This window comes from Thunnus thynnus, chromosome 6 (genome assembly GCF_963924715.1).
Source record: "Thunnus thynnus chromosome 6, fThuThy2.1, whole genome shotgun sequence".
NCBI classification, from domain to species: domain Eukaryota; kingdom Metazoa; phylum Chordata; class Actinopteri; order Scombriformes; family Scombridae; genus Thunnus; species Thunnus thynnus.
In genome coordinates this window covers 23,691,267-23,715,803 of record NC_089522.1, presented here as the reverse complement: position 1 = coordinate 23,715,803, position 24,537 = coordinate 23,691,267, and the positions used below count along the sequence as shown (strand labels likewise).

General features: G+C 38.1%; 2 protein-coding genes across 4 annotated transcripts; one reads left to right on the top strand and one right to left on the bottom strand.

The window, feature by feature from the left end:
* The first annotated feature begins 4,305 nt into the window (after positions 1 to 4,305).
* On the top strand, positions 4,306 to 10,407 carry LOC137184779 (glycerol-3-phosphate dehydrogenase [NAD(+)], cytoplasmic). Its single transcript, XM_067592768.1, has 8 exons — positions 4,306 to 4,453; positions 5,749 to 5,926; positions 6,288 to 6,428; positions 6,624 to 6,762; positions 7,291 to 7,403; positions 8,716 to 8,952; positions 9,063 to 9,169; positions 9,304 to 10,407. Exons 1-8 carry the CDS (start codon positions 4,410 to 4,412, stop codon positions 9,398 to 9,400), a joined length of 1,056 nt encoding a protein of 351 aa, XP_067448869.1. The 5' UTR covers positions 4,306 to 4,409; the 3' UTR covers positions 9,401 to 10,407.
* Positions 10,408 to 11,628: 1,221 nt separating this feature from the next.
* LOC137184778 (glucose-6-phosphate 1-dehydrogenase) lies at positions 11,629 to 22,969 on the bottom strand. Of its 3 annotated transcripts, XM_067592764.1 has the most exons (14): positions 22,736 to 22,894; positions 21,596 to 21,640; positions 20,051 to 20,172; positions 16,680 to 16,717; positions 16,442 to 16,550; positions 15,841 to 16,058; positions 15,098 to 15,256; positions 14,422 to 14,547; positions 14,038 to 14,131; positions 13,748 to 13,934; positions 13,418 to 13,653; positions 13,181 to 13,257; positions 12,892 to 12,984; positions 11,629 to 12,808 (listed from the first exon to the last, which is right to left on the bottom strand). In XM_067592764.1, exons 1-14 carry the CDS (start codon positions 22,743 to 22,745, stop codon positions 12,718 to 12,720), a joined length of 1,605 nt encoding a protein of 534 aa, XP_067448865.1. In that variant the 5' UTR covers positions 22,746 to 22,894; the 3' UTR covers positions 11,629 to 12,717. The 3 variants fall into 3 exon arrangements, with proteins under 3 accessions (XP_067448865.1, XP_067448866.1, XP_067448868.1); XM_067592765.1 differs by lacking the exons at positions 21,596 to 21,640; positions 22,736 to 22,894 and adding an exon at positions 22,918 to 22,969; XM_067592767.1 differs by lacking the exon at positions 21,596 to 21,640 and having other exon boundaries at positions 22,736 to 22,893.
* Between the last annotated feature and the right edge of the window lie 1,568 nt (positions 22,970 to 24,537).

The following is a 24,537-nucleotide window of genomic DNA, read 5'->3' as shown; positions in this document are numbered from 1 at the left end:
CACTTCCAGGTGTCATGTGTCATCATTTATACTTCTACTATACTATTACTACTACTATTACTACTACTACTACTACTACTATACAATCAAGAGCTACGCTTTTGCACAATAACATGCACTTTTTCATCATCATGTTTTGAAGTGAAATGGAAATTAGATTAATTCAGGGCAAAACAATGACTTCGACATGTTGTTCCAGTGTTACTTTTCACTGTATGTCATTATCACACAATTTACCATTTTTATCCATGCTAGCGATGTGGGTCTAGGGATGTTGGTCTGTTGGTTGGTCCACCACTTTGGTCCAGATTAAAATATCACAACAACTGATGGATTGCCATGAAATCTGGTACAAACATTCATGATGTCCAGAAGATGTATTCTAATAACTTTGGTGACCCTCTGACTTTTAATCTAGCATCACCAGCAGGTCAAAGTTTTCACTTTCTGTGAAATATTACAAGAAGACTTCGGTGATCCCCTTAGTTTCCCTTTAGTGCCATGAGGAGGTTAATATGTGGTATGAATGAAATGTCTCAAAAGCTGTTGGATACGTTGCTATGTTTTTTTATACACATTCATGTCCCCCTAAGGGTGAATTGTAATCCCTTTGGTGATCACCAGATCCAAAATCCAGTTTGTCCAATATGGTTTATGACCAAATACCTGAAAAACTACATTAGTATCAGCCTCAGCTGTTCATTGTGTTTAGGTCTAATTAGCAAATGTTAACATGCTGAAACACCAAACTAAGATGGAGAATGTGGTAAACATTATATCTGCATTATATCTGAATGTTATAACTGTCAATGTGAGCATGTTTGCATCATTAGTGTCTACTTTTATGGAAAGGCAATGCATGTGAGGGCCATATAAGCAAATATTTTTGTGGCTTGGAGGGTTGGGAATAATTAAAATACGACCAATCAGCGTTTGATTCTAGTGACCAAATGAGGAAGACCATTTGACTACCACCAAGGTGTCAAATACAAACATCTGAGGTGTGAAAACCCCTCACAGAACACCCCAGGGGGGCTTTGTTTAGCTGTTCACAATTTGGTACACTTTCCCAGATAAATACAGCTATGTGGTTCTGTTGAAACAGACTTTTGTGGTCTGTGAAACCAGACAAACCTGTTATGTGTGCAGAGGTTTACTGATCCGTTTCCACCTCTTTTCATGCAATGTTAGCTACAAGCGCCACTGTCCCTTAAGTAGCTACAGCCTCACAGAGCCGCTAGCTTAGACTCTTATAGAGTATTACAGTGTTGTTAGAGTGTGTTATTTCACAAATATATTAAGATTTGGCAAAGTCACTGATGTCATCTTTAACAAGGCAAGTTTAAGTAAAACTACAAACAACATCAGTGAATGTTTAGTAAATGAGAACTCAGATGGGCTCCTCCAAAGTAGCACTTGTAGTTCATTAAAATACGATTTTATGATACTACTGTTTGAAGTGAATAGTTTTTAGTCAAGTAAGCTGTATTTTCTCAGTTTGTGCTTGCTCATAGAAATCAGACTGCTGAATCTGAAGTTTATAGTTCCTTCCTACACCCCCTCTTCTGTTGGTTGTTCCAAGTCTTACACAACAATGTCCCCTTTTGTTTGAGTCCTTCAGACCAAAAAATTTCTCCCATACTGATCTTTCTGCGGTCGCTCTTGTGACTTTTAATGCGCTGATTGCATTAAAAGTCGGAGTTAAAACTCAGTATGACATACGTACTGTGAATGTAATGTAGGCTAATCCACACAGTGGTTTATCCAGTGGTGGAGAAAGTATTCTGTTCCTTGGGTAAAAGTATCATTAACATGCTATAGAAATACTTCAATGCAAACTCCTGCATTTATCATTTTAATATGCATTATTAGCTAAGTTAAGTATCAAAAGTAAAAGTATTCCTTACTGTGTAGAATGTCCCTTTACATATTATATTAATTGTATTATTATTACTGATGCTTTATCATGTAAGCAACATTTTAATCTGGTAGTTGGTTGAGGTAGAGCTTTTATACCATTAAATAGTTTAATAAACGCATCATACTTTATACACTCAGAGGCCAATTTATTAGTATTTTTTCCTGAGGGGTATTTCAAATATTTAGTCTACCCTCACTGATATAAATGCGGTGGATGAAATATTAGAAACACCTCTCAGTTTAACGCAATACAATTCAACTGCACCACAAAGTACAATACAGCCTCTAAAATGACACTAAAGTTGATTTGACAGCTCTTTAAAACAGTTCCAACAAAAACTGAACATGATAACCTTCATGACGGACTAGTGACTGTAGGATTGTTGTACTGGACTTTTAGTTTTAGCTAAATCGACAACTGAGTGTACTGTAGATGATCATATGTTTTGTGTGTGAACTCTGAATCTGCAAAGTAATGTGGAGAAAAAAGTTTAATATTAACTTCTGATATGAACTGGTGTAGAAGTATAACACGGTATCACAATTAAATATGTAAGTAGTGGATAAATTCCTCTACTTACATTAAACTTTACTTTCCAGCACTGGCTTTATGACTTTATGACACTGATAGTGTTTCACAGGATTTAATTTATTTATGCGTCTGTTCACTGAAATCACAAAGTTGTCAATACCTTAGGGACTTTGTTGTAATAACTGTCTCCTCCAACACATCCCAAGAACATAAATGGAAAGACAGTTCAGACAAAGTTCAAGGACTGAATGATGAAAGGACTGAGTGTGGTGTAACCAGTGGTGGAAGATGTACCACAAATTTTAGATCTTAGATTATACCATGTTTACAATACAGAAGTATTATCAGTACAATACACTTAAAGTATGAAAAGTGAAAGTACTCATACAAAATGTTGCCTTTCAGAGGTTTATTACTATTATAATAATAATTATTATAATAATATTATTATTATACATATTATATTATTTGATTATAATAATTGATATATGCAAGTAGCATCTAAATGTTGCTGCTTGGTTTAACTACTTTATGTAGTGTTGGGCATTTTTATGTCAAATAGTGCATCATAGTTTATCAAATAAATATGTCCATGAAAACATAATATCTTATGAAAATGTTAATCTGAGGAACTAGTAGCTATAGCTGTCTAATGTCTAAATGTAGTGAAGTACAGCATACACCGTTTTAATATTATTGTATTATTATATTATTGTCTCAAATCTTGTTTTTAACTCTGAGGTAACTTTGCTGATGGATAAACAAACACAAAATTACTAGTTTTTTTTTCATGTGGTTCGGCACAGTGTTGCCTCCACACTGAGAAAAGATAGCCACATTTTTCTGCTTATCTTGTGTACAGTTTGTATAACTGTCTAATGTCTAAATATGAAGTAAAGCATACAGTGTTCTCCCTGAAATGTAGTAGAGTAGAAATATGAAGTTGCATAAATTGGAAGTACTCCAGTAAAGTACCTCAAAATTATACTTAAAGGACATGTTCACAATTTTTCAAGTCTGTCTTAAAACAATAGTCATTATGAAGATCCCTTTATAATGCAATTTAAGTGTTGGGAGACAAACTCCACAGTCCTCCCTCTGTGCAAAAATGTATTTAAAAGTTTGTCTGAAGCTAATATAAAGCTTCAGCCATCCAAATATTTATTTATAATTTAGTCAAATCAAGCAGATATCTTTCAACATTACAGTCTTTTTAGTGCTATAGTCCCTCTTTACTTCTACTGCAGCTCAACAGGGAAACACTGTCCAAGGACACACGAAGAGGGAATTTGATCCTGATGATATCCACCTGATATAACTATCTCAGACTGCTAAAGCCTCGCATAAGCCTCAGATAAACTTTTAGTACAAAATGATTGTGTGGACACACTGTGGATTTGGGCCCCAGCACATTTAAAGAGGATCTTTTAACTTTTAAGTCAGTATGAACAGCAGGAATGATTACAGCAAGAAAAAGAAACCCTCTGTCAGTGTGTCACCTGACTGTTGTTTTAAGACAGACTTGAAAAATTGTGACCCTATCCTTTAAGTTCTTGATTAAATGTATTAATTATTTTCCGTCACTGGATGTAAATTGGTGTGTCTGGACAATAAGTCTACTGAGGCAGCCTTAGTAACTTCTCAGGTTGTTATTTCATGTGTTGGCCCATGTTTTCACCATAAATCCTATAAGCGAAGCAAGTCTGCAAAGCTCTCCTAGACTTTTGTCCGATTTACTTTGAGCCTACTGACCTCTCAATGTCTGTATGAATGAGTGACCAGACTTGGCCCTCGCTATCATGGGCGGGCCAGTGTCTCCCCCTCCGACAGGCCAATAAAATCAGAGGTCTGCTTGCAGCTGCGTTTGAGTGTTGCATAACCAGACTGCAGGTCCACACAGCGGCAGTCAGTCAGTGCAGCTTCACCCCCTCCCAACTCATCGGTTTACCACTTCACCATGGCAGCTCCGAAGAAAGTCTGCATCATCGGCTCTGGAAATTGGTAAGTTAACGTGATAGTGTATGTAACCCTACACATGCGGTGTGTTAAACATGGCTAACTTTATGCTTGAGTGACCATCAGCTCGTGTTCAGAGATATAGCTTGTCAACCCGGTGCACCGTTGCTAGCCAACTTAGCATCACCAGGCAAACAGGCAGCTAACGTTAATTAGCCGCATTTTCCATAGTAACGTCAGTTTGATTTAAGAGCCGTTATACTGTTGCTATGTAACGTTTCATAAGCTGCGTTCATAACAGTTGTCAGTTTTAGCTTTAATTAAAGTCACGTGCGAAGAAACTGGCTGAGAATAGCGAAAACTGGCCACCTGTCAGTCACGACTACGGGGAATTTTGCGTTCATGTAATCATAATGTGTCAGAAATGCATAAATAACTTATATTACATGTTAAATTAGCTCAATCTCACCAGCATCTCTCCTGTTAGACGTTAATGTTAAATTACAGCCATCATTCAGTCGCCCATCCACCATGGGGCAGCATGGCTTAATGTTCTTGCCATCAGTAGCCCTCAATTGGTGCTTTCTCTGCAGGCAAACCAAACTCCATTCAACAGTTGGGCAATTTAAAGATACCTTGTCAACTTTAAAATCCCAAAAGCGGTAAAAACATAATATCAGGCAAAAAAAATGAATCTTTAAAGTCGTCTGTACAATTCGGCATGTAGCTTTACTTAATCAGCCAAACACAATTAGATTTACACACAGTGGTTTTTACTATTGTAGTTGCAATACTGATCAAATGTTAAGTTTAAATATGAATAGGTTCATTGATGCTTTGTGCATTATGTTAATGCCGAATTGATGTGTGGCCCAGTCATTTGCATGGTGTCTCAAATCTTGTTTTTAACCATAAGATAACGTTGCTGTTTAATAACCCAAAATCAGTAAATCTTTCCATGTAGTTTGGTGCAGTTTTGTTTCCGCACTGAGCAAACATACTGAGGAGCGATAGTCACATATTTCAGCTTACAGGTTGCCAGGTCATCCTGCCCAGAAAGCAGCAGTTTATGATCAAAGAGTGACATGAATAGTCCTGATGATCACACCAGCAGTCAGGTGATAGTAAAAAAAAAAAAAAAAGTGTTATCTACTGTCTATCTACTATCTAGATTTAAAAGGCCTAATCAGTGTAGGATGTATCATCTCAAACACCTCCACTGATCATAAGTGCACCTCTTCTGCTACCCACACTGACTGTTTTCCTGCCATGTTATTCCTAATAAACACTAATGGAAATTCAGTGTGAATTTTACATGATTTCTAATCTAAACAATACAGGGGTTCTGCCATCGCCAAGATAGTGGGTGCCAATGCTGCTCAGAATTCAAAATTTGATGACACTGTAAAAATGTGGGTGTTTGAGGAGACGGTGAATGGGCGCAAACTGACTGAAGTAATCAACACTGACCACGAAAATGTGAAGTACCTTCCTGGTCACAAGCTACCAGCAAATGTGGTAAGAAAATGTTGGTTTCTCATAATTTATCCTAACACTTGTACAAATTTAATGCCTGTTTCTTTGCTGTTACTGTGAATGGATGTGGTCTCAAATTTTTATTATTTTTGGGTCCTTGAGGCATTTTCTTTGTACTTGAATTTGTCCTTTTCCTTTAAATAGCTTCTTCCATCGCAGCCTCCACATTAGCTTCATAGTCTTTTTTTTATAATGGATTTAAAACCATGGTAAAATCAGTGTTTTTAACATGCTCTCAAAGCAGATTCTTACACCAGTTCAAAGGTAGCTTACATCAGACTTTGATGTATCTTCTCTCTTTTACGACACCATCCTTACCCCTTCCCCCCTCCCCCCCTCCCAGCTGGCGGTCCCGGACCTGGTGGAGGCATCCCGCGATGCAGACATTTTGGTGTTTGTGATCCCACACCAGTTTGTTGGGAAAGTGTGTGACACCATTAAAGGCAAGATAAAGGCTGACGCACTGGGGATTTCCCTCATCAAGGTTTGACTTTGCTCATTGTGTTGTATTGTTATAATTGTTTATGAATTCGTCTTTGAAGCTTTGTGTGGATGTAATTCATGTTGTACGCCAGACTGCAGTGGCGAGTTTAAAGTACAGTGTGGTCTTTGACCCAAATACCAACCACTCTGTGTGTAACTTAATGTAATTACACAACTTGTGTTTGCTGTTCTCCAGGGTGTGGACGAGGGGCCTGATGGACTTAAACTCATCTCTGATGTAATCCAGGAGAAGCTCGGTATCACTATGAGTGTGCTGATGGGGGCCAACATTGCCAATGAGGTTGCTGATGAAAAATTTTGTGAAACAACCATTGGTTAGTCAAATTACTGTGTTGTATGGTTGTGTTTTGTAAGTCTCGCCTTGACACATTTTTGATTGCTTATTATAGGACTGATCAAGATTTAAAGTCACAAACCGCAAGTTTTGGCCTTGACAGAGAAAGCAAGTTGTTAGTCTTCCTGCCAGTTTGTGTTCTTCATTAAACTTTCTGCACCGTCATCTCGGGGGTAAAAGTTTAATCTGCTTTGTAGTTGCTGTGTAAATGACAGAGCCGGCTGGATCACTTTGACATTTGCTTTTTTCATGTCTTAGCACGCACCACATGACGGCATGCTTCATGGGATCAGTGTATTCTAAAACCAAAGAACACAAACTAGTTTTGACAGGATTAATATTTGTTTAAGCAGGACAGGCAAACCTAACCTGTTAGAGGTTTACTCTAAAAGTTGCTGTTTTTTTGTTTTTTTTACCATGACTCTCATATTTGCACAGAGGTGACAGTTGTAACAAGTAGTTTTTCAGAGATGTTAAAAGATAATCAAGTCCTTCTTTCTGCTTCCAGGAAGTAAGAATAAAAACCACGGGGCTCTCCTGAAGGAGCTCATGCAGACCAACAACTTCCGAGTGACTGTAGTGGAGGAGCATGATGTGGTGGAGATCTGTGGAGCCCTGAAGGTGAGATTTCAGTGTATGTTGGCCTGTAACGTCTGATATCAGTGTATAACTACACATTTACTACCATAAAAGTCACATTTCTCTAGCAGGCTTGTTTTGGAATTGGTGACACTAAAACCAGTGATATACTGTATATAGTGAGAGAGATCAATATGGCGGACTTTGAACTCACCACTCAGGTCACACAGATGGAAGGAAAATGGACGAAAGCCTCTGAACTCATTATACTTTTCTAAATAGCACCCGCATTGATTTTTTTTTTTTTTTTTTTTTTTGTCATAGCAGTCGGCTAATGTTTCCATTATGCAACATGGAAAATAGTTTAGACAAGTTTAACTAGTGTCCATTTAGCCCGCATGACAGCTGCAGAACTATCTGCAGGTCTGTGTTTGTGAGCAAAAGTTAAAAAACAATTTTTTTTTTTTTTTTTTTTTTTTATACACAGAATCATACAGCCATTACAGGAATGCTGACAAATCACAGAAAGTGACATGTATTTAGTCTAAGCTTCTCATAAGCAGCAAATCTGCTCCAGGGATACATGCCAAATGTTAAAAAACCAGAACCCAGTGTATTCGGGTTTCTCCTCTACTTGAATGTAATACGATTAAGTTTGTTTTAGTCTCCGTTTCGGGCACACCAGCTGACAGGAATCGAATCAACCAATCAATATGCTTGATGTGCAGGTCCTCATGATGTGTTGTTGAAATTTGTAAAGTGTGCATGTTGGTTCCTCTGCAAGTGTGTGTGACCTACAGTTACCCATAACACTTCCACACTGCATAGGTTTGCAGAGACATTTTCGTGTATCTTTTGGAGAAGCGTAATTCCAGCTTCATGTCTATGTACCAAACATTGGGTCTTCCTAGTTCTCAAATAGTGTTATTCTGCATAAATGCTTCATGAACCCAGTTCAACTTTTGTTATAAATTGGCAAATGGACAAATCGCTGTTGTGACAGACAGTGTTGTCTGGGGCTATGCCTTGATGAAATATATTGGTGAGTGAAATTATTATTTTTTTTTTTTGAAAATATGTTCAATTTTTGCAGTGTTTACACATACAAATTTGAATATGTACAAAACTGGGTATAGATAAACAGGAAAAAAACTCAGAGGAAAAGTACAGCACTCCCTGGAGATTGCATTTTCCATTATGATTTCATCATAATCAGTGTTTACCTTGGAGCTTCATCACAGGTCCTCCGTCAGACCCACTCCACTCATATTTATTTGAACACTGTTCTTCTCCAGGTAGTCTGCCTTGTCTAAATTTTCCAGATCTTGCTTACTCTTTTCCTCCTTTCCTTTAGAACATTGTTGCGGTCGGGGCAGGTTTCTGTGACGGACTGGGCTTCGGGGACAACACTAAGGCAGCGGTGATCAGGTTGGGCCTGATGGAGATGATCGCCTTTGCTCGCATTTTCTGCACGGCCGGGCCCGTGTCCTCTGCAACCTTCTTGGAGAGCTGCGGCGTGGCTGACCTCATCACAACCTGCTACGGCGGCCGTAACCGCAAAGTAGCTGAGGCTTTTGTGAAGACAGGGAAGGTGAGAGCTTAGATTTTGTGTGTGTGTTTGTGTTGTTCCTGAAGCAAATACACCCATCTTTTTTTTTTTTGAGAACTCATGAAATGTGTCACGTTTCATCTCTTGCTCAGTCCATCGAGGAGCTGGAGAAAGAGATGCTGAATGGTCAGAAGCTGCAGGGACCAGCAACAGCAGCTGAGGTCTATCTCATCCTCAAGCACAAAAACTTGATTGACAAGTAAGTTAAGCTCCAACACAATGCGCAACATAGGGAGCCAAATACACTGCAGCACTGTTTTCCTTTTGCACTGGATAGAAAAGCCATCGATCAGCATTATTTTTTCACTCATCAGCAACTCCTCCTTCCTCCAGGTTCCCACTGTTCAATGCAGTGTATCAGATCTGCTACCAGGGCCATCCAGTCACAGAGTTTATCAGCTGTTTGCAGAACCATCCAGAGCACATGTAGAAAAAAAAAAAAAGAAAAAGAAAAACAAAGTGCCTTCTAAATGGAGAACATTACCACTTTTTCATCTGTTACCTGTCAGATATAGACTGGTGATGACCAACCACTCCACAGCTGTCATGCTACGAAATGGCTCCAGCCAGTGAGTGGAAGATGTTGCATGACATTTGTGTGTGATCAGCTCTAGTTCAACCACTTTATCCTTAACATTCAGTTTCTAATATCTTTTTTTTTTTTTTTTTCTTTCATTTCCTGACGTATACCGAAACTTGAAGGATAATTGTCGAGGTGTCTTTCCTCATGAGATGGTCTGATAGGTCTTTTTACCTGAGGGGGTTTTTCTTTTTTCTGAGCCAGATGAAATCAGAATGCATAGTGTCACTTCAAGAACAGCAGCCAACTCGCAAATGGAACATCCAGACTTCACAGGATATCAAAAATATCATAATTAAATTAAATTAAATTAGAAAATGTTTGATTTGACTCCTGTCTTGACTGCCCTTCAGTCACTAACATTGCACAATGTTTAAATGGCATTAAATCATGCATTCAGATTTTGACAGCCGCTCAGGGTAAAGACCTTTTGACAGACAGCCTTCAGTAGGGGAACTTATCCTTATGTAACATTTATGTTGCCGTCCAGTGAATGCTTGTCCATCACCAGAAAATATTTAATTATAGATGTAATACCTCACCTCTTTGTGCCGTTCACGTTATGCTCTGTCTTACATAATACACTATATTTCCTGTCTCGTACTGTATTAACATAATGTCGATCGCACAGCAACTGTTTTTAACAAAAAATGCAAGTGCCTTAAAAAGCGCAGTTGCAAAGTTTTTTTTTTTTTTTTTTTTCTTTTTTGTTAAACCAAAGACTTACCTCCTTAATTTCCGTCCACTACGCCATTTGTCACTGTGATCCTTCCTAGTCGTGTTTTCACTCAGTTACGGCTAATGTGTGTTGGAAATTATGTCAACATTTGTCTGTGAATAAATTAACAATCATCAAATCATTGTTGGAATCATTTTTCTCACACTCTCACTCTCACATTAGAATACACAGCACCGCAATACTGACGTAAAACTACTGCATTACAGAACAGACAACTGATACCGCACTGCTCTATTAACAGAACTGACAGTATCACATTCATGGCAGAATGAATGGAAAGATCCATTACATGAAAATACCAGTAATAGTACTATGACACTGTGCATCATATCCAAAGTAATTCATTTCAAACTCTGACTTAAAATGAACTAATATCAACTAAAATGTTGAACAAAGTTTAATTCTACAGTTGAACATTTTTTTGTAAAATTGAAACGTGGATACAGGAGAAAGAAATGTTGCTCTTAAACCTTCATCAGAGAATAAGGTTAAAGGGGAGAAACTGCTGACCAACGGCAAGTAAACAATGGTTTTGTAGTAATAAGACATGTAAACACAAGATTTCTGGCTATGAAAATGTCTTCTGTGATCTTAAGCCTGTAATTGTGTTGCACTTTTACCCAGAACCTTATGATGCGGCAGAAGACTTTTTCATCAGCTGTCAAGCTGCTGTAACATCACTGTAGTGTGGCAGAACACAGCAGTACTAGTAGTCATAGTCAGTGAATTTGTTACTGACACTGCAGTTAAGTCTGGTAGTTGGTAGATAAATTATCTTTTCTTGCAACTTGTGTAGTTCTATGGGATTACACACTAGGCCTGCAACTAATGATTATTTCCGTTATCAATTCATATTCAGGTTATCTTAATTCATTGTGTAGTCTATAAAATGTAAAAAAAAAAATAAAAAAAAAAAAAGTGAAAATGTCCATCACAGGGACTCTTGATTGTTTTATCTGACTAACAAACAAAATCCAAACATGCTGAGTTTACTATCACATAAGACAAAGGCAGCAAATCCTCACAATCAACAAGCTGGAACCAATGAAACATTTTCACTAAAAAATGACTATTAATTCATTATCAAAATAGTTTGATTAATTTCTATTCTAATTTCTGATTGTGTCAGCCATCTTTGTAGTTTGAACTAGCAAATACACTTATCTAGAACTGTTCCAAGTAAGAATCAACCAAACCTAAAGAAAAACATATTAGACATAAGCTTTTTTATTTAAAGGCTGATAATTTAAAATATCCTCTCAAAATATACCTATTTAAAAAAGGTCATTAAGTGCTTTGAAACAATAAGAAACCAGCAGCACCACAAACATGAAACACATTCACAGAGAAGCAAAACTAGTTTATTACAAGTTGTGGAAATATAGCTAGCTTTACATGTGAGTGTGCAGTTAACAGCAGTATACAGTACGTTGTTACAAAGACATTCTGTTGACCAGTGGAAGAGACATCGCTGCTTGCCTGGATATTTGAAATATGGAATGAACATCAGTAACTTAAATAAACATTAAATAACGTAACAAAAAGGAATGAAACTCAGATGGGGGGGGGGGCTACTAAACAAGACAGAGAGCTCGCTTTGCTTGTCCATAAGGACACTTAAGACTATTCCAGTATGAATGCTTTGAAGAGACACTGCCTGCATTGACCTTCGGAAACCACAGTCTGTTTATATTAAACAGCCATGATGTCCTTGGTCCCGGGCAGTGGGGGCAAACAGAGCACACAAGTTATAAAAAGAAATTCCACTAAGTGTGATTAATAAATGCAGTCAAAGCATATGGTATTACAATCGCAATTGTTATAAGAGTGTCAGCTGGTGGACAATCACTCCTGTTGTTTCTCGTCTCTGCTGTGTTCAGTTACCATCTTTGGTACGGTGTTTTCACCGGGTGAGCATGACTCAGCTGTGTGTTTTGTTGTTGCTCTGCTCTAGTTACTCATTCCATTTACCATCCTGACAAAAACCATGACCTAATTAATGGAGACAGGAACATGGAGCCACTTCATCAGACATTATTTTGTTCACAAAAGTAACTAACTCAAGATCATATTTGTTCCCTCTCCAAATGACTTGGTCCCCCACCTTTAAAATTAAAATACAGAAAGTTGCCGTGCTGCTATGAAAAATAAACTACCACCAAAACTGTGGTATAAGCTAATGTGTAAATTCACAACTCTTTTGAATGTCTGATGAATTAGCTCCGAAGAATAATTGCTTTACCTGAGAAATACTCATTTTTTTTAAAATAGCTTCTTTCTTCTTTGCTGCTACTGTGATGGATCCACATGGTGGAAACACCTCCTTCCTCAAAAGACACTCCAGTATTGGAACATTACACGGCTCGCTCACCCTGCTGCACCCCGCCCACTATTCTACCTCTATATTCCTCCCTCATCTCATCACAATTCAAAGTCTGTGAGGGTTGACCCATTTGTAAGTGCCTTCGTAGCGAAATCCGACCCTCTTCGCAAGCTCGTCTGCTTCTACTGGTCCACGGCTACGAAGAAAAAAAGAGAAGCTGTTACGACCTACTCCTGGTATTAAATTCCAATTAAGGGCAGAGTTAACAACATTTCCTACCTTCCATATTTGTAAATCGTAGGTTTTGGCTTCTCCCTGTCTATCTGATGAAGGAGAGGTGTGAAGATCCTCCATGCTTCCCTTAGTTCATCACTGCAAAATTGACATAGAGACATAAAAATGGCTGCTTTGTGTAAAAAAAAAAATCAGATTTTAAAACAGGTGTCAGTCATGCAGAGGCAGAGAAAAGCTGCACTATGGCGCCATCTTGTGTTAACATGCTATTTCACAACAAGGTTCAGTTTGCAAGTATGACATGAGACAACCGTTGTGGAAGTCAAAGACAGACCTGCGTACAAAGTGCATCTGACTCCCACAGAAGACATCCAGGATGAGACGTTCGTAAGCGTCTGGAAGCTTCACATCCTGAAAACAGGAAACAAGTTGTTTGAAATTACGTTTTAGATTAGAAAACAAGGCAGAAAAATTGAACATGTGATGTACATAACTTGATTAGCTTTCTTAGTCCCGTTATTTAAAGCTCTAGCTGGATTTTTCTGCATAGCTAAATGCTGCTTGGACCTGCCTTGTATCTACTCTTGTAGGTGAGGTCCAGCTCAGTTTCCTCAGGGCTGAAGTACACGCCGGGTTTCTTGCTCATCATCTTGGCATAGACGGCCTCGTTCGGCTGCACACGCACCACCAGCTCATTCCTGCGACACTGATTTCCAAAAATGTCCCCAGGGACATCTGTGAACTGCAGCCGCACCTCGGCCTTCCTCTCATTCAAAGCTTTTCCACAGCGAAGGATGAAAGGAACACCTGAGAAGAGAAAAAATGTTCATGCTAATGTATCTTTGAAAGGAAAATGTGAGATCAGCAGGATTTGTTTCATGAAAAGGCAAATTATCTTTACCATCCCAGCGCTCGTTGTGCACATAGAGCACAACTGTGGCGAAGGTGGCTTGAGTTGATCCTTTAGGTACAGTGGTATCATCAAGGTAACCCAGTTTGGCATCTCCTTCACCCTCCGGATCCCCCACATACTGACCCAGCACCACTTCGGACATGGATGCTGGAGCAATGCACTTCAGCACTTTCACCTATAAGAGGGAACGCATGATAAGAGAACACTACATACTCTCAAACATAAAACATAACAAATCTCCATATTTGTAGCGTTGAGAGTGTTGTAGTGTTGTGAACCTTTTCATCCCTGACATCGTCAGAGCTGGTGGAAGCTGGTTTCTCCATGGCAACCAGACAAAGCATCTGGAGCAAGTGGTTCTGCATGACATCGCTGATCACGACAAAGGAAACAGATGGTCACACAACAGACAGAGAGGAGACAGTGATGCTTGTGATCGTGTTCATTAAAATGATAAGTGATACTGATACACTATTAACACTAGTCAAAGCTATCCATCATCAATAGGGTAATTCGCAGTGAGCTGTCAGTATTGAGATACTGATGATTACAATATAACTAAAAATGGTTAAAATAACTTCCCTTTATACCTGGTGCAGAGGCAGTACATCTTATTACTGCAGTGCAAAGACAAACTATAGGTTTTTCTTTTTCCCACTCACCGGATGATGCCAAAATCATCAAAGTATCCTCCTCGTCCCTGAGTGCCAAAGGGTTCTTTAAAGGTGAGGACAACACAAGCCACACTGTCCCTGTTCCAGATTGGTCCAAAGATGCGGTTTCCAAACCTGCAACAAACATCACATCAACATAACAGTTCTCCGGCTCAGCAGCACGACAGCTGCTCGTGACAACATGAATAGACATTTATCTTCTGTTTTGTTCTCAGTTAAAGGCTGACTTCTATTTACTTTGTGTAACATGCTTGGCGACTTTTCTAAACCACCAACCAGCTTAAACTAAAGTGTTGCATAATTCTAATACCTTAAATCAACAGCAGATCTTTGGTTAAGTATGAAATTAAATAATCCCTCCTTTGTCCATATTGCACAAGATTACTTAAAATTAACACCAGCGGTGCTGAGAAAAAAACTGCATAACGTGTTTCGAGTTATATTCGTCATGATGGCCGTTCAGTTACAGGCTCTCTGAGACTTTGTTCTTTTATACTTGTTCACCAGAAAACTTTATTCCAATTTACAGCATTTGATAATATCCTATTTGACAATCACCAAGCATTATATACAGTAATAAATAAATCTTATGTATGAATTGTCACACCTTGAAGATTACAAATCCTTGCAGGGCTGTAAGGAGTCTGAAGATGTTTTTTCTTACCTGAGCACCATGAGGTTCTGCACCATTTCTTTGCCCAGATAGTGATCTATACGGTAGATCTGTTCCTCGGTGAAGAGCGAGGAGAGGTGAGTGGACAGCTCCTCAGAGCTCTGAAGGTCATGTCCAAACGGCTTCTCTACAATCACCCTGTTCCAGCCTCTACAGAACGCACACACACACACACACAAACAGAAGAAAATGAACATATCAAGTCCTGTCCACTTTGTTTCATACTTTGGTCACCTTTCCTCACACATCACCATAATAATCATGAGTGGGTTTCCACTTGAATCATGATAGGATTGGTCTTTTTACACTCTGGGATTGATTTCACTATAGGGTTCAAAAGTAAGTGAGATAGTAGCTCGTGAGGATAACTTTTCTCCTCCATCAGACCTACTTATGGAGGAAACAGATGAGGTCAAAGAGAAAGGAAAGGTTTTTCTCTTGTGCCTATGGAAGCGCCTAGAACTTCCACCTGTACTGGTAATGTTGCCCGTGATACTACTGCTGGTGATGGTAGACCTGTTTTATGTCCTAAAATGCAAAAAATGAAGCTTTACATAAAAAGGCTGGAGTTTGGGCACACTGTCACATCTAAAAGAGTGGCAGCCTTCTCATTGCCTGCTGGGAGTGACTTTTATTTGTTTGCAGATATTCAGACATAGCAGGTGAAACAGACGCTTGCAAAGCAACGAGTAAAACCATATGACACAGTTAGTGAGAGAGGTGTGTGTACTGACTTTGTGCTCATACAGTGGTGCTTGATGTTCTTGGTAACATCGTGGTAGACGGTGGGCGGCAGGGCCAGGTAGAAGAGACGGTTTGCCTCGGTTCCTCCGGGCAGAGACTGGATGTGTGTGTTGAGCTTGGAGAAGGAACCTTCTTCTGCATATTTCCCACTGATGTAGGTGTTCCTGCTGAAGAAGGCTGTCAACCGATCTGCTTCTGAGTCTGCCACCTGGGCCAGAGAGTGAAAACATTTGAGCACGCATGGATTTAACTAGGATCATTAAAAATTGTGTGAAAAAAATTCTATTGACAAGAAAATGGCTTTTTTTTTTTTTTTTTTTTTTTTTTTTAAATGGTATGCATTTGTGTTATGACTCATTTATTTGGTTACTATCACCTTGAGATTAAGTTCAGTTGGATTTTTTATTGTTTTGTTTCTTTCTTTCATTTATTTCTATATTTATTTTCTTGCTTTAAAAGGTTTTCATTTACATGTTGTTTGTATAATGTTTGCTACTATCTGCAGTAAATCCTACTACCTCCTCTCAATTAAAAATGAAAAATTATATTACAAGGGAAAAAAAAACTGTTACTTAAAAGGTCAAGTTGTACCTTCAGGTATGGCATGCATGATGTCCGGATGGCATCAACTGTCAGGTCAGAGCGAGCAAATCCCACAAAATACGTCTGCTCGGGGAGGAGGCCGTCTCTGAACAACCACCTGAGAGAAAACAGAGAAACATGTTTTATTATACGCAACTTCAGAAGCACCGGTCCAGATTTGAATAGTATCTTTCATCGGCCTCTGTTGTGTTACTGATGTGAAAGCCTTTCACTGGGGTTCACTTACCATAGAGTTGGGTAGATTTTCTTCTTGGCCAGATCCCCCTACAGGTGCAAACACACAATCAGAAATATGATTTTACGTTAAAAATATATGTTATGTACACAATCATTAAATGCTGACGCAGTGTTTGGGACCAACTGTGGTGCTATTTAATCAGTGCACGCTGTGAAGCTGCCAATTATTTTCCACTGTACTAAAGTCTCAAGATGCAGCAGCTCTACAGGTCACACTGTGTGGTAACAGGTAAGTAGGCTGCTTTGGCTTATTTAAGAATGACGCAACCTTAGTAATCCCACTGGAAGCAAGTGCCAACCACCAAGAGACAGTGTGGAAACAAAAGATGGTCCAGTTGCTTAATGAAATCATGTGGAAGAACCAGTTGCTTAGTGGATTAACTATTAGGCAAGGCAAGTTTATTTGTACAGCACCTTTCAAAAACAAGGCAACTCAAAGTGTTCAGATATAGACAGATATATAAAAAAGAGATGCATAACACATACAAGATAAAATGAGGTACTATAGGAGGAAATGTAACACAATCATCTTTTGACAGTGTTTGACGTGTTTCATAGAGAACACCAGGCCCTCAGTCTCTGTTAGATAAAAGGTGTCTGCTGGACATTGTTCAACCTGACAGGAGACATCAGGTTTCATTAGTGATGACTGAAGACAAACTTCAATACAAGGACAAATTGGGCAACATTTTACTTTAACCTTCACTAGTTGGCATTCATAAGCAGTATATAAACATTTAAGAAATTGATTATAATGCAATATAATGTAGTTGTTAGCAGATATAAGTGTTTATAAATTTGTTAACCCCTCTGAGGATGTGCATAAGTGGAGGCTGGTGTATAAACAGATAATTAATGACAACACAGTAAAACAGTTTTAATAATACAAAATTGTCTTCATGGGAGAAGTTAGAATTGTGTGCATTAATAAATACTTAAAAATGTCCTTATAACTGCGTACAACTGCTGCAATATAGTGTTATAAACTATTTATTAAACGTTTAAATAGTGCTTATAAATGTTCAATAGGGAGTAAGTGTAAAAAGTAAAGTGTTACCATGAATTGTGCCACATAACATGACATTAAAAGTCAAATTAATTGAAAGTAATTCCCATTATAACAGTAAACTGTTGGCCACTCTGTTCCTTAGCTGTGAATTAATTAGAGGGCAGCAGATTTGGTTTGCACAGTGTCCTGCAACATTAGCAAAGGACTAACTTGTTGCACTCAGTCAAACCTCTCATATCGGCATGAAGCTGGAATGCAATAACTGTTGAATTAGTGGTGGTGAGTAAATGTTAGCAAAATGTAGTGATAAACGTGACTGGGCCATTTAAAAAAAGAAAACCAACAAAAGAAAAAAACCACTAGCTTGCAACAGGTCACACACACGTATCCATGAAAAAAAACACAACCAGAGTGAGACTGCACACTGCCAAGGCGTTCCCCTGATCCGCCTGTGTATCGTACTGAAAGGAAAACGCTGACAGTCAATGACACTGCAGAATTCAATGCGACTCTCTCCTCACCCGAGAGCAAACAGTGCAAGAGACAGAAGGACACAGCCGGTGAGCTACTGTAGCCTGGCCAAACTATCTGTTTCCACACAAGTTGTGTCTTTAAGGATTATAAAAAGATGATAAGAAAATGGTTGTTTTGAAAAAAAAAAAAACATGGTTTGACTAGTGAGAGCAAATTTATTGCTAAATGTTAAGATGTAACTGGGTATTAGTATACATGGTATCATAGATAGTTATGTTTAGATTTACAGTAGTGTTAGGCATGTTATTTTTTAATTATAGAAACAATTTAAGAAGAAGGAGACACATTTGGATAGACTGAAGCCCTGGCAGAGAAAGAGAAGGCACAGAGGGGGAATAAATGGAGACATAATGTAACAAAGAAAGAAGGAAACAGGACTAAAAAAGTTTCAGAGTGCCTGAAATAGTTTAACTTCCTCAACTCAACACCTAAATGGTATGAGGAAATATAGTAAGTGGTGAAAAAAAACTGACTTTCCTTATTACATTCTTTGGATGGAAAGAAACTAAACGTATCACATTTTCAAGTAACAAACAAACTCAACAGAATATTGAAACAGAATATCACAAAAAATTTAACTGTAATACTCAATCAGATTTTAAGCCTGGTTTATTTTGCTGGTTAAACCTGGAATAACTGATTTCTGACGTACCATTATCACCTTTTAAGTTAATATGGAAAACTTGTTAGCAAACATTTGCTTGTTTTGCTCATTTATTCATGTATTAACATTTATTCATTTAGCACTTAAGGAGCAACAATGTCCTTTAACTTAGTTTTTGGTCCCTACCAACACCTGAGAGAAATATCTGGCCCTTTAGCAGCTAAATGCTCCATTATGTTCACCAGCTAGTCGCTAACTGTTTGCCATTTTTGTGCTGAGCAGGTAGTGTACAATGGATTCTTTGAGAGAAAAGAACACTATGAGAGCAGTGAGACAAACCAAAAGAGTAAAACTGCTAGCCAGACAGCTAAACAATGAGCTGAAACTCACTATAAAGCTCCGTAAAGCCGAGAGGAGCTGCAGTCGGTTGTGACAGTTGTGGTACAATTGGCTCATCACCACAAGTAACGCCTCTCATGTTATACATTTGATACATATTATACATGTTATAATGAAAGTATAAATTATAGCCGCTTTAACTTAAATTTTGTAATAATTAAATTAAAATGCTGTTAATTTTACTGTATTTTAAAAAAAAAAAAAAAATTAAAGTATGTTTATGTTTCACAGTGTGAAATATTAGACAAAAAAGTTACAGCACAAAAACTTTGAGTATTACATTGGCAAAATTCTTGAATAATACCCAGTGCTCCTGACTATGACTGTACTAAATCATAGCTATCAAACAATATTGAATCACTATCACTATTGAAATGATATATAAAGAGGAACCTTGAGGTTTTCACTGTCCCAATTCTAGTCTTTTGAAAGCTGGGTCGACTGAGAGGTGCTTGTTTGCAGAAGTTTGGTGAAATCAGTTTCAACATTTCCTTAATCAGATCATGTGCAATTATTGCAGTATTTTGGAAGATTTCAACATACTTTCTTTGAAAAGACGGCCAAAAAAATCTTGCCTAAGTTGCACTGTACATTATACATGTACCAAAAATAATAGTAATAATTGAGTGAACAAGCTCTTAAAAGCCTCATTATTTTCTGCATCGCATTGTACATTTTGTGTGATCAAGATTGCTCCAGATCATTAACCCTTTCATTTAATTTCACAAGCATGCATTGCCTTATCAGTTCCCATTTTTACACCTTACTTATACAATCACTAAACAGACTTTTAAGTCCCCTCCCCGGCTCTCACCGAGGCTCCCATGATGATGAAGATGTGAGCATCAGACTGATGGAATTCTTCATCTTCATGAAGCTCCTTCCTCAGCTCCCCAAACACCTCTGAGCGAGAGAGGGGGATGGTGGTTGTTTTCTCTAAAAAGTAGACAAAAAGAAAACTCCAGTTAAAAAAAAAAAGAATTTAAATATTAAACCAACCATCAAGAGGACAAATACAGGCTGTGAACCAAACAGGAATTTGCCAGGGGCACTAAACCTGCATAACAATTAGTACAGTGTTGAGAACATTACTCAACATTTGGCTGGTGGAGTTACTGTCTTGCATGCAACAACACAAAAAAGAAGATAATGCGCGTGCAAGTTTTAGCTCCTTAACTACATTCATCATGCACACTTAACATTTCTGCTGACCTTTGTCAAAGGCTGTACACTTTTAGTGCATTTTTCCTACCGTTCCAGGCAGCCATTGACTTCCACTCGTTTCTGAATGAGTGAAATGAGTATTAAATCAGTTGGCAGCCTATTATAGATCACGGTGGACTGTTGCCAATGATTTAATAAAAAAGAAAAATGTTAAAAAAGAAAGTTTGTGAGTGCACACCTAGTATGTGAAGCCAATAGACTTTTTCTCCTGGCTGGTAGCACCCTAACAGATTTCAAGAGACTAAATATAAAAAGGCAACAAGTAGAGCCCGTTCCTTCCATTTCTTTTGCATAAGCAGCCCTCTGAAGTTTGCATTAGACATGTAATCTTTCCCAGAGTAAACAAAGCTTGCATGTCATATTTGTCAATGTAATACTGCTGATAAGGAGAGCAGTTTAGGTAATGCAGCACAGTGGAATTTGAAAAGTCTGCACTGGCATTGACAATAAGTAATAGACTTGATTTTCATGGTAATATTTCAGTTTCAATCACTTTTCAAGCAAAAAACCACAACATTCACTGGTTTTAGCCTTTCAAATGTGGCGATTTGCTGCATTTTTCTGTTTTATAATATTGTAAATTGAATATCTTTGGGGACTGTTAGTCAGACAAAAACTATACTATACTGTTCTGGTTGCAACTGGACAACTGCTTGGCGTCCTCTTCATCACATTCTTCATATATATCATAAATCCATTATAATTTTGTTACCCTGTTCGATGCTGTATTCTGTAATTTGTGTTCTATTCTGTACACACAACATCTATTGCACGTCTGTCCGTCCTGGGAGAGGGATCCCACCTCTGTTGCTCTTCTGTTTTTTTTTTAACCTGTTAAAAAGGGGTTTTATGGGGAGTTTTTCCTTATTTGACTCAAGGGTCTAAAGGGCAGATGATGTTGTATTGCTGTACAGGCTGAAAAGTCCCCTGAAGCAAATTTGTGATCTGTGATATTGGGTTATACAAATAAAATCGACTTGACTTGATATCTGACAACATCATCTTCCCGGAAGTTGGGTATTTTTCACCATTTTCTGACATTTCATAGACTAAATGTCAGAAAATACACTGCCTCTATGTTCTACTTGATTAATAAAAGAAACTGCAACAACTATCATTTTGAGTCACGAGTCACCTTTCTCTGGTTCCAGGAGTTGCTGGTTTCCTTGGTTTTCTGCAACTGTAAAGTGAATATCTTTGGATTTTGGACAAAAAAAGACATTTGCAGACATCTAGGGGAGTGGGATGGACATTTTATACCATTTTATGACTTTTATGGACCAAGTGGTTAATAGATTAATACATCTAATTAAATTTGCTGTAATTTAATAAATTAAATTAGTAGTTGCAGCCCTAAAAAGGAAACCAACTGATGCCTGAAACTGTAGAAAAAAATACATTTGTAAAGCTCAACAGCATTGTTAAACATGGTTAGCTCTGATGTAAAGTATATGTGGTGTGACGGGAAAAACCATTGGCACTGGTCCAACATTAAACAATACTTAAATGATAAGGAGCGGCATATTTGAGAGAATGGGCAATCTCAGATTTCCTTGTGACTAATTTCATTTGGTAACAGTGAGTCAAATCAGGAAGTACTACACTATTTTTTTAATCATATCAACACTGACTTCCCTGTTTTCACCCTTAGCTGAACCTGCAGGCTGCGTTGGTTATAGGAAATCTGCTATGCATCCCTGAAGTGTCTCTATGACGATGGATAGACCTCAACAGTCGTGTAAGGTTATATATACATATCATCCTTGACATAGTAAACAACACTCAGGAGGGACTACACGTGGATTTATGTCAGATGGTCAATACAGCTCCCAGAAATAGCCTGACGCTCACACGACGCACAACAAACTATAATGATATTAGTCAAATCCTCCACCAAATCCCTTATTTAAAGGGCTAAACCTCACCTCACTGCAACAACACCGTGATGAAGCTCGTTTGGCTAACAAATCGAGGCTAACATTTTTGTTTCACATGAGTGACTCAGTTAACGTTAGCTGCTAACATCAAGGATGAAACGGGTCAGATAAAGCTGCTAAACTGAGCTCCACGGTGTTTTATATACTGTAAACTTGTGGCTAATACTAAAAATCCGCACTGTCATCAGCTCTTGGCTTTACATGGTGATATGACAACATGACAATTCACAAATTACCATTTACAGCTAGCAAGCGGCACATAGCTTACGAGTAGCTACGTGCAATTACATATAAAAACGGTTAATTAAACAACGGAAGCGATAGTAACTGCTACTTACGAGTCGACATGATAACCTGGCAGTCAAAGCTGTGACTAAAGCAGCCGGACGACAGGACTCAGACTTTATATATACACACACACACACAGCGAGCCTCGGCACTGCTGCTCCACATTTGCCTACTTCCCTGTTCAAGTGACAAAGCAGAAATGAGAGATTTTATTGGTTTGGGAGAAACTCACCAGCGCTCGCTCGAGTCCCCATCACTGTAGACTGAGTGACGTAACCCGCTCTGCAGGTGGGCGTGGTTTAACTGTACCACCCCACCACCCCCGTTCACCCTCCTCCTCCTCCTACTCTCCACACACACATACTTTTCAACGTAATGAAAACTGGACAGGTAAGTACAAGTATGAGGAAACACAAGAACGGGAAGGTGTAAAATAAAACAAAATTCAATCTGTTTTAAATCTTTATTTTAAAAAAAATATATATACAGTTTTTGAAGGATAGGTTAACAATTTTTCAAGTCTGTCAGGTGCCCATATGAATCCTGAAAAAGCTTTTCCTCGTTGTAATCATTCCTCCTGTTCATACTGGTTATTCAAAGATCTTCAAATGCATTTTCAGTGTAAATGATGGTGGCTAAAATCCGGTGTGTTCACACATTTTGTGCAAAAATGCGTTTAAAAGTTGATCTAAAGCTTATATGAGGCTTCAGCAGTCTGAGTTAGTCATATCAAGTGGATATCTGCCTTATTTACTTCCTGATGTTGTGTTTTCCTGTTGAGCTGCGGAGGAAGTATAGTAACAAAGAGGGACTTTGGCACTAAAAAGACTAACGTTGAAAGATATCTACTTGATTTGACTAACTGAAGCTTCATATTATCTTCAGATAAACTTTTAAATACATTTTTGCACAGAAGGAGGTATGTGGATTTTGCCCCCCATGACTTACATTTAAAGTGTATTATGAAGGGATCTTCTAATGGAAAGAAAAACCTGTTTCAATGTTCATTTGGACACCTGACTGTGGTTTTAAGACAGACATGAAAAACTGTGAAACTGTTTTAAGTTATTGACTTTTTTTTTTCTTTTGTCAAGAAACATTTACAAATAGTTTTAAAGGAAAGGTTCATGTTTTTAATATCGATTTTAAAGGATAAAGCTGGTGATGTTCTGTAGTTTTGTTACTGACAATAAATCCCATGAAAAGCCCAAAACCAACAGTCTTAGTCCATGTCTCAATAGTTTATGACTCTCCTGCTTGAGTGTGGCTCTCAGCCACAAGCCCACTGATTCATGCTGAAGACATAAATCTTTAAAAATGGGTCTCAAATATAGTTTTATTTTTAAGTAAGAGTCTACAGCCACACTAGCAGCTCTGTGAGGCTGTAGAGACAGTGGTGCTTTTATCTAAAAGCGAATATATTCACAATAACAATGCTAACACACCCTACTAATGATTAGCAGGTAATATTTACCAGTTTAGTAATGCAGACAGAAACTTAATCTGCAACATTATTTTTAATGCAGTAAATTAATACATTTATCAATACTTGCAGCCCTAAAATGGAAAGCAATGGATGCCTGAAATCATGGGAAAAAAGCATTGTTAAACATGGTTAGCTCTAATGTAAATTATATGTGATTTGTACTAAATGAGCAAAACATTGGCACTGGTCCTTTACTTTCTCCTGCATTATCCAACACTTAAAGAGCAGCATATTTGAGAGAATGGATAGTGGCAATTTTTACCACCATCTTAGTTTAGCATGTTATCATTTGCTAATTAGTACTAAACATAAAGTATGGCTGAGGCTGATGGAAATGTTATTAGTTATGCAGGTATTTTGTCATAA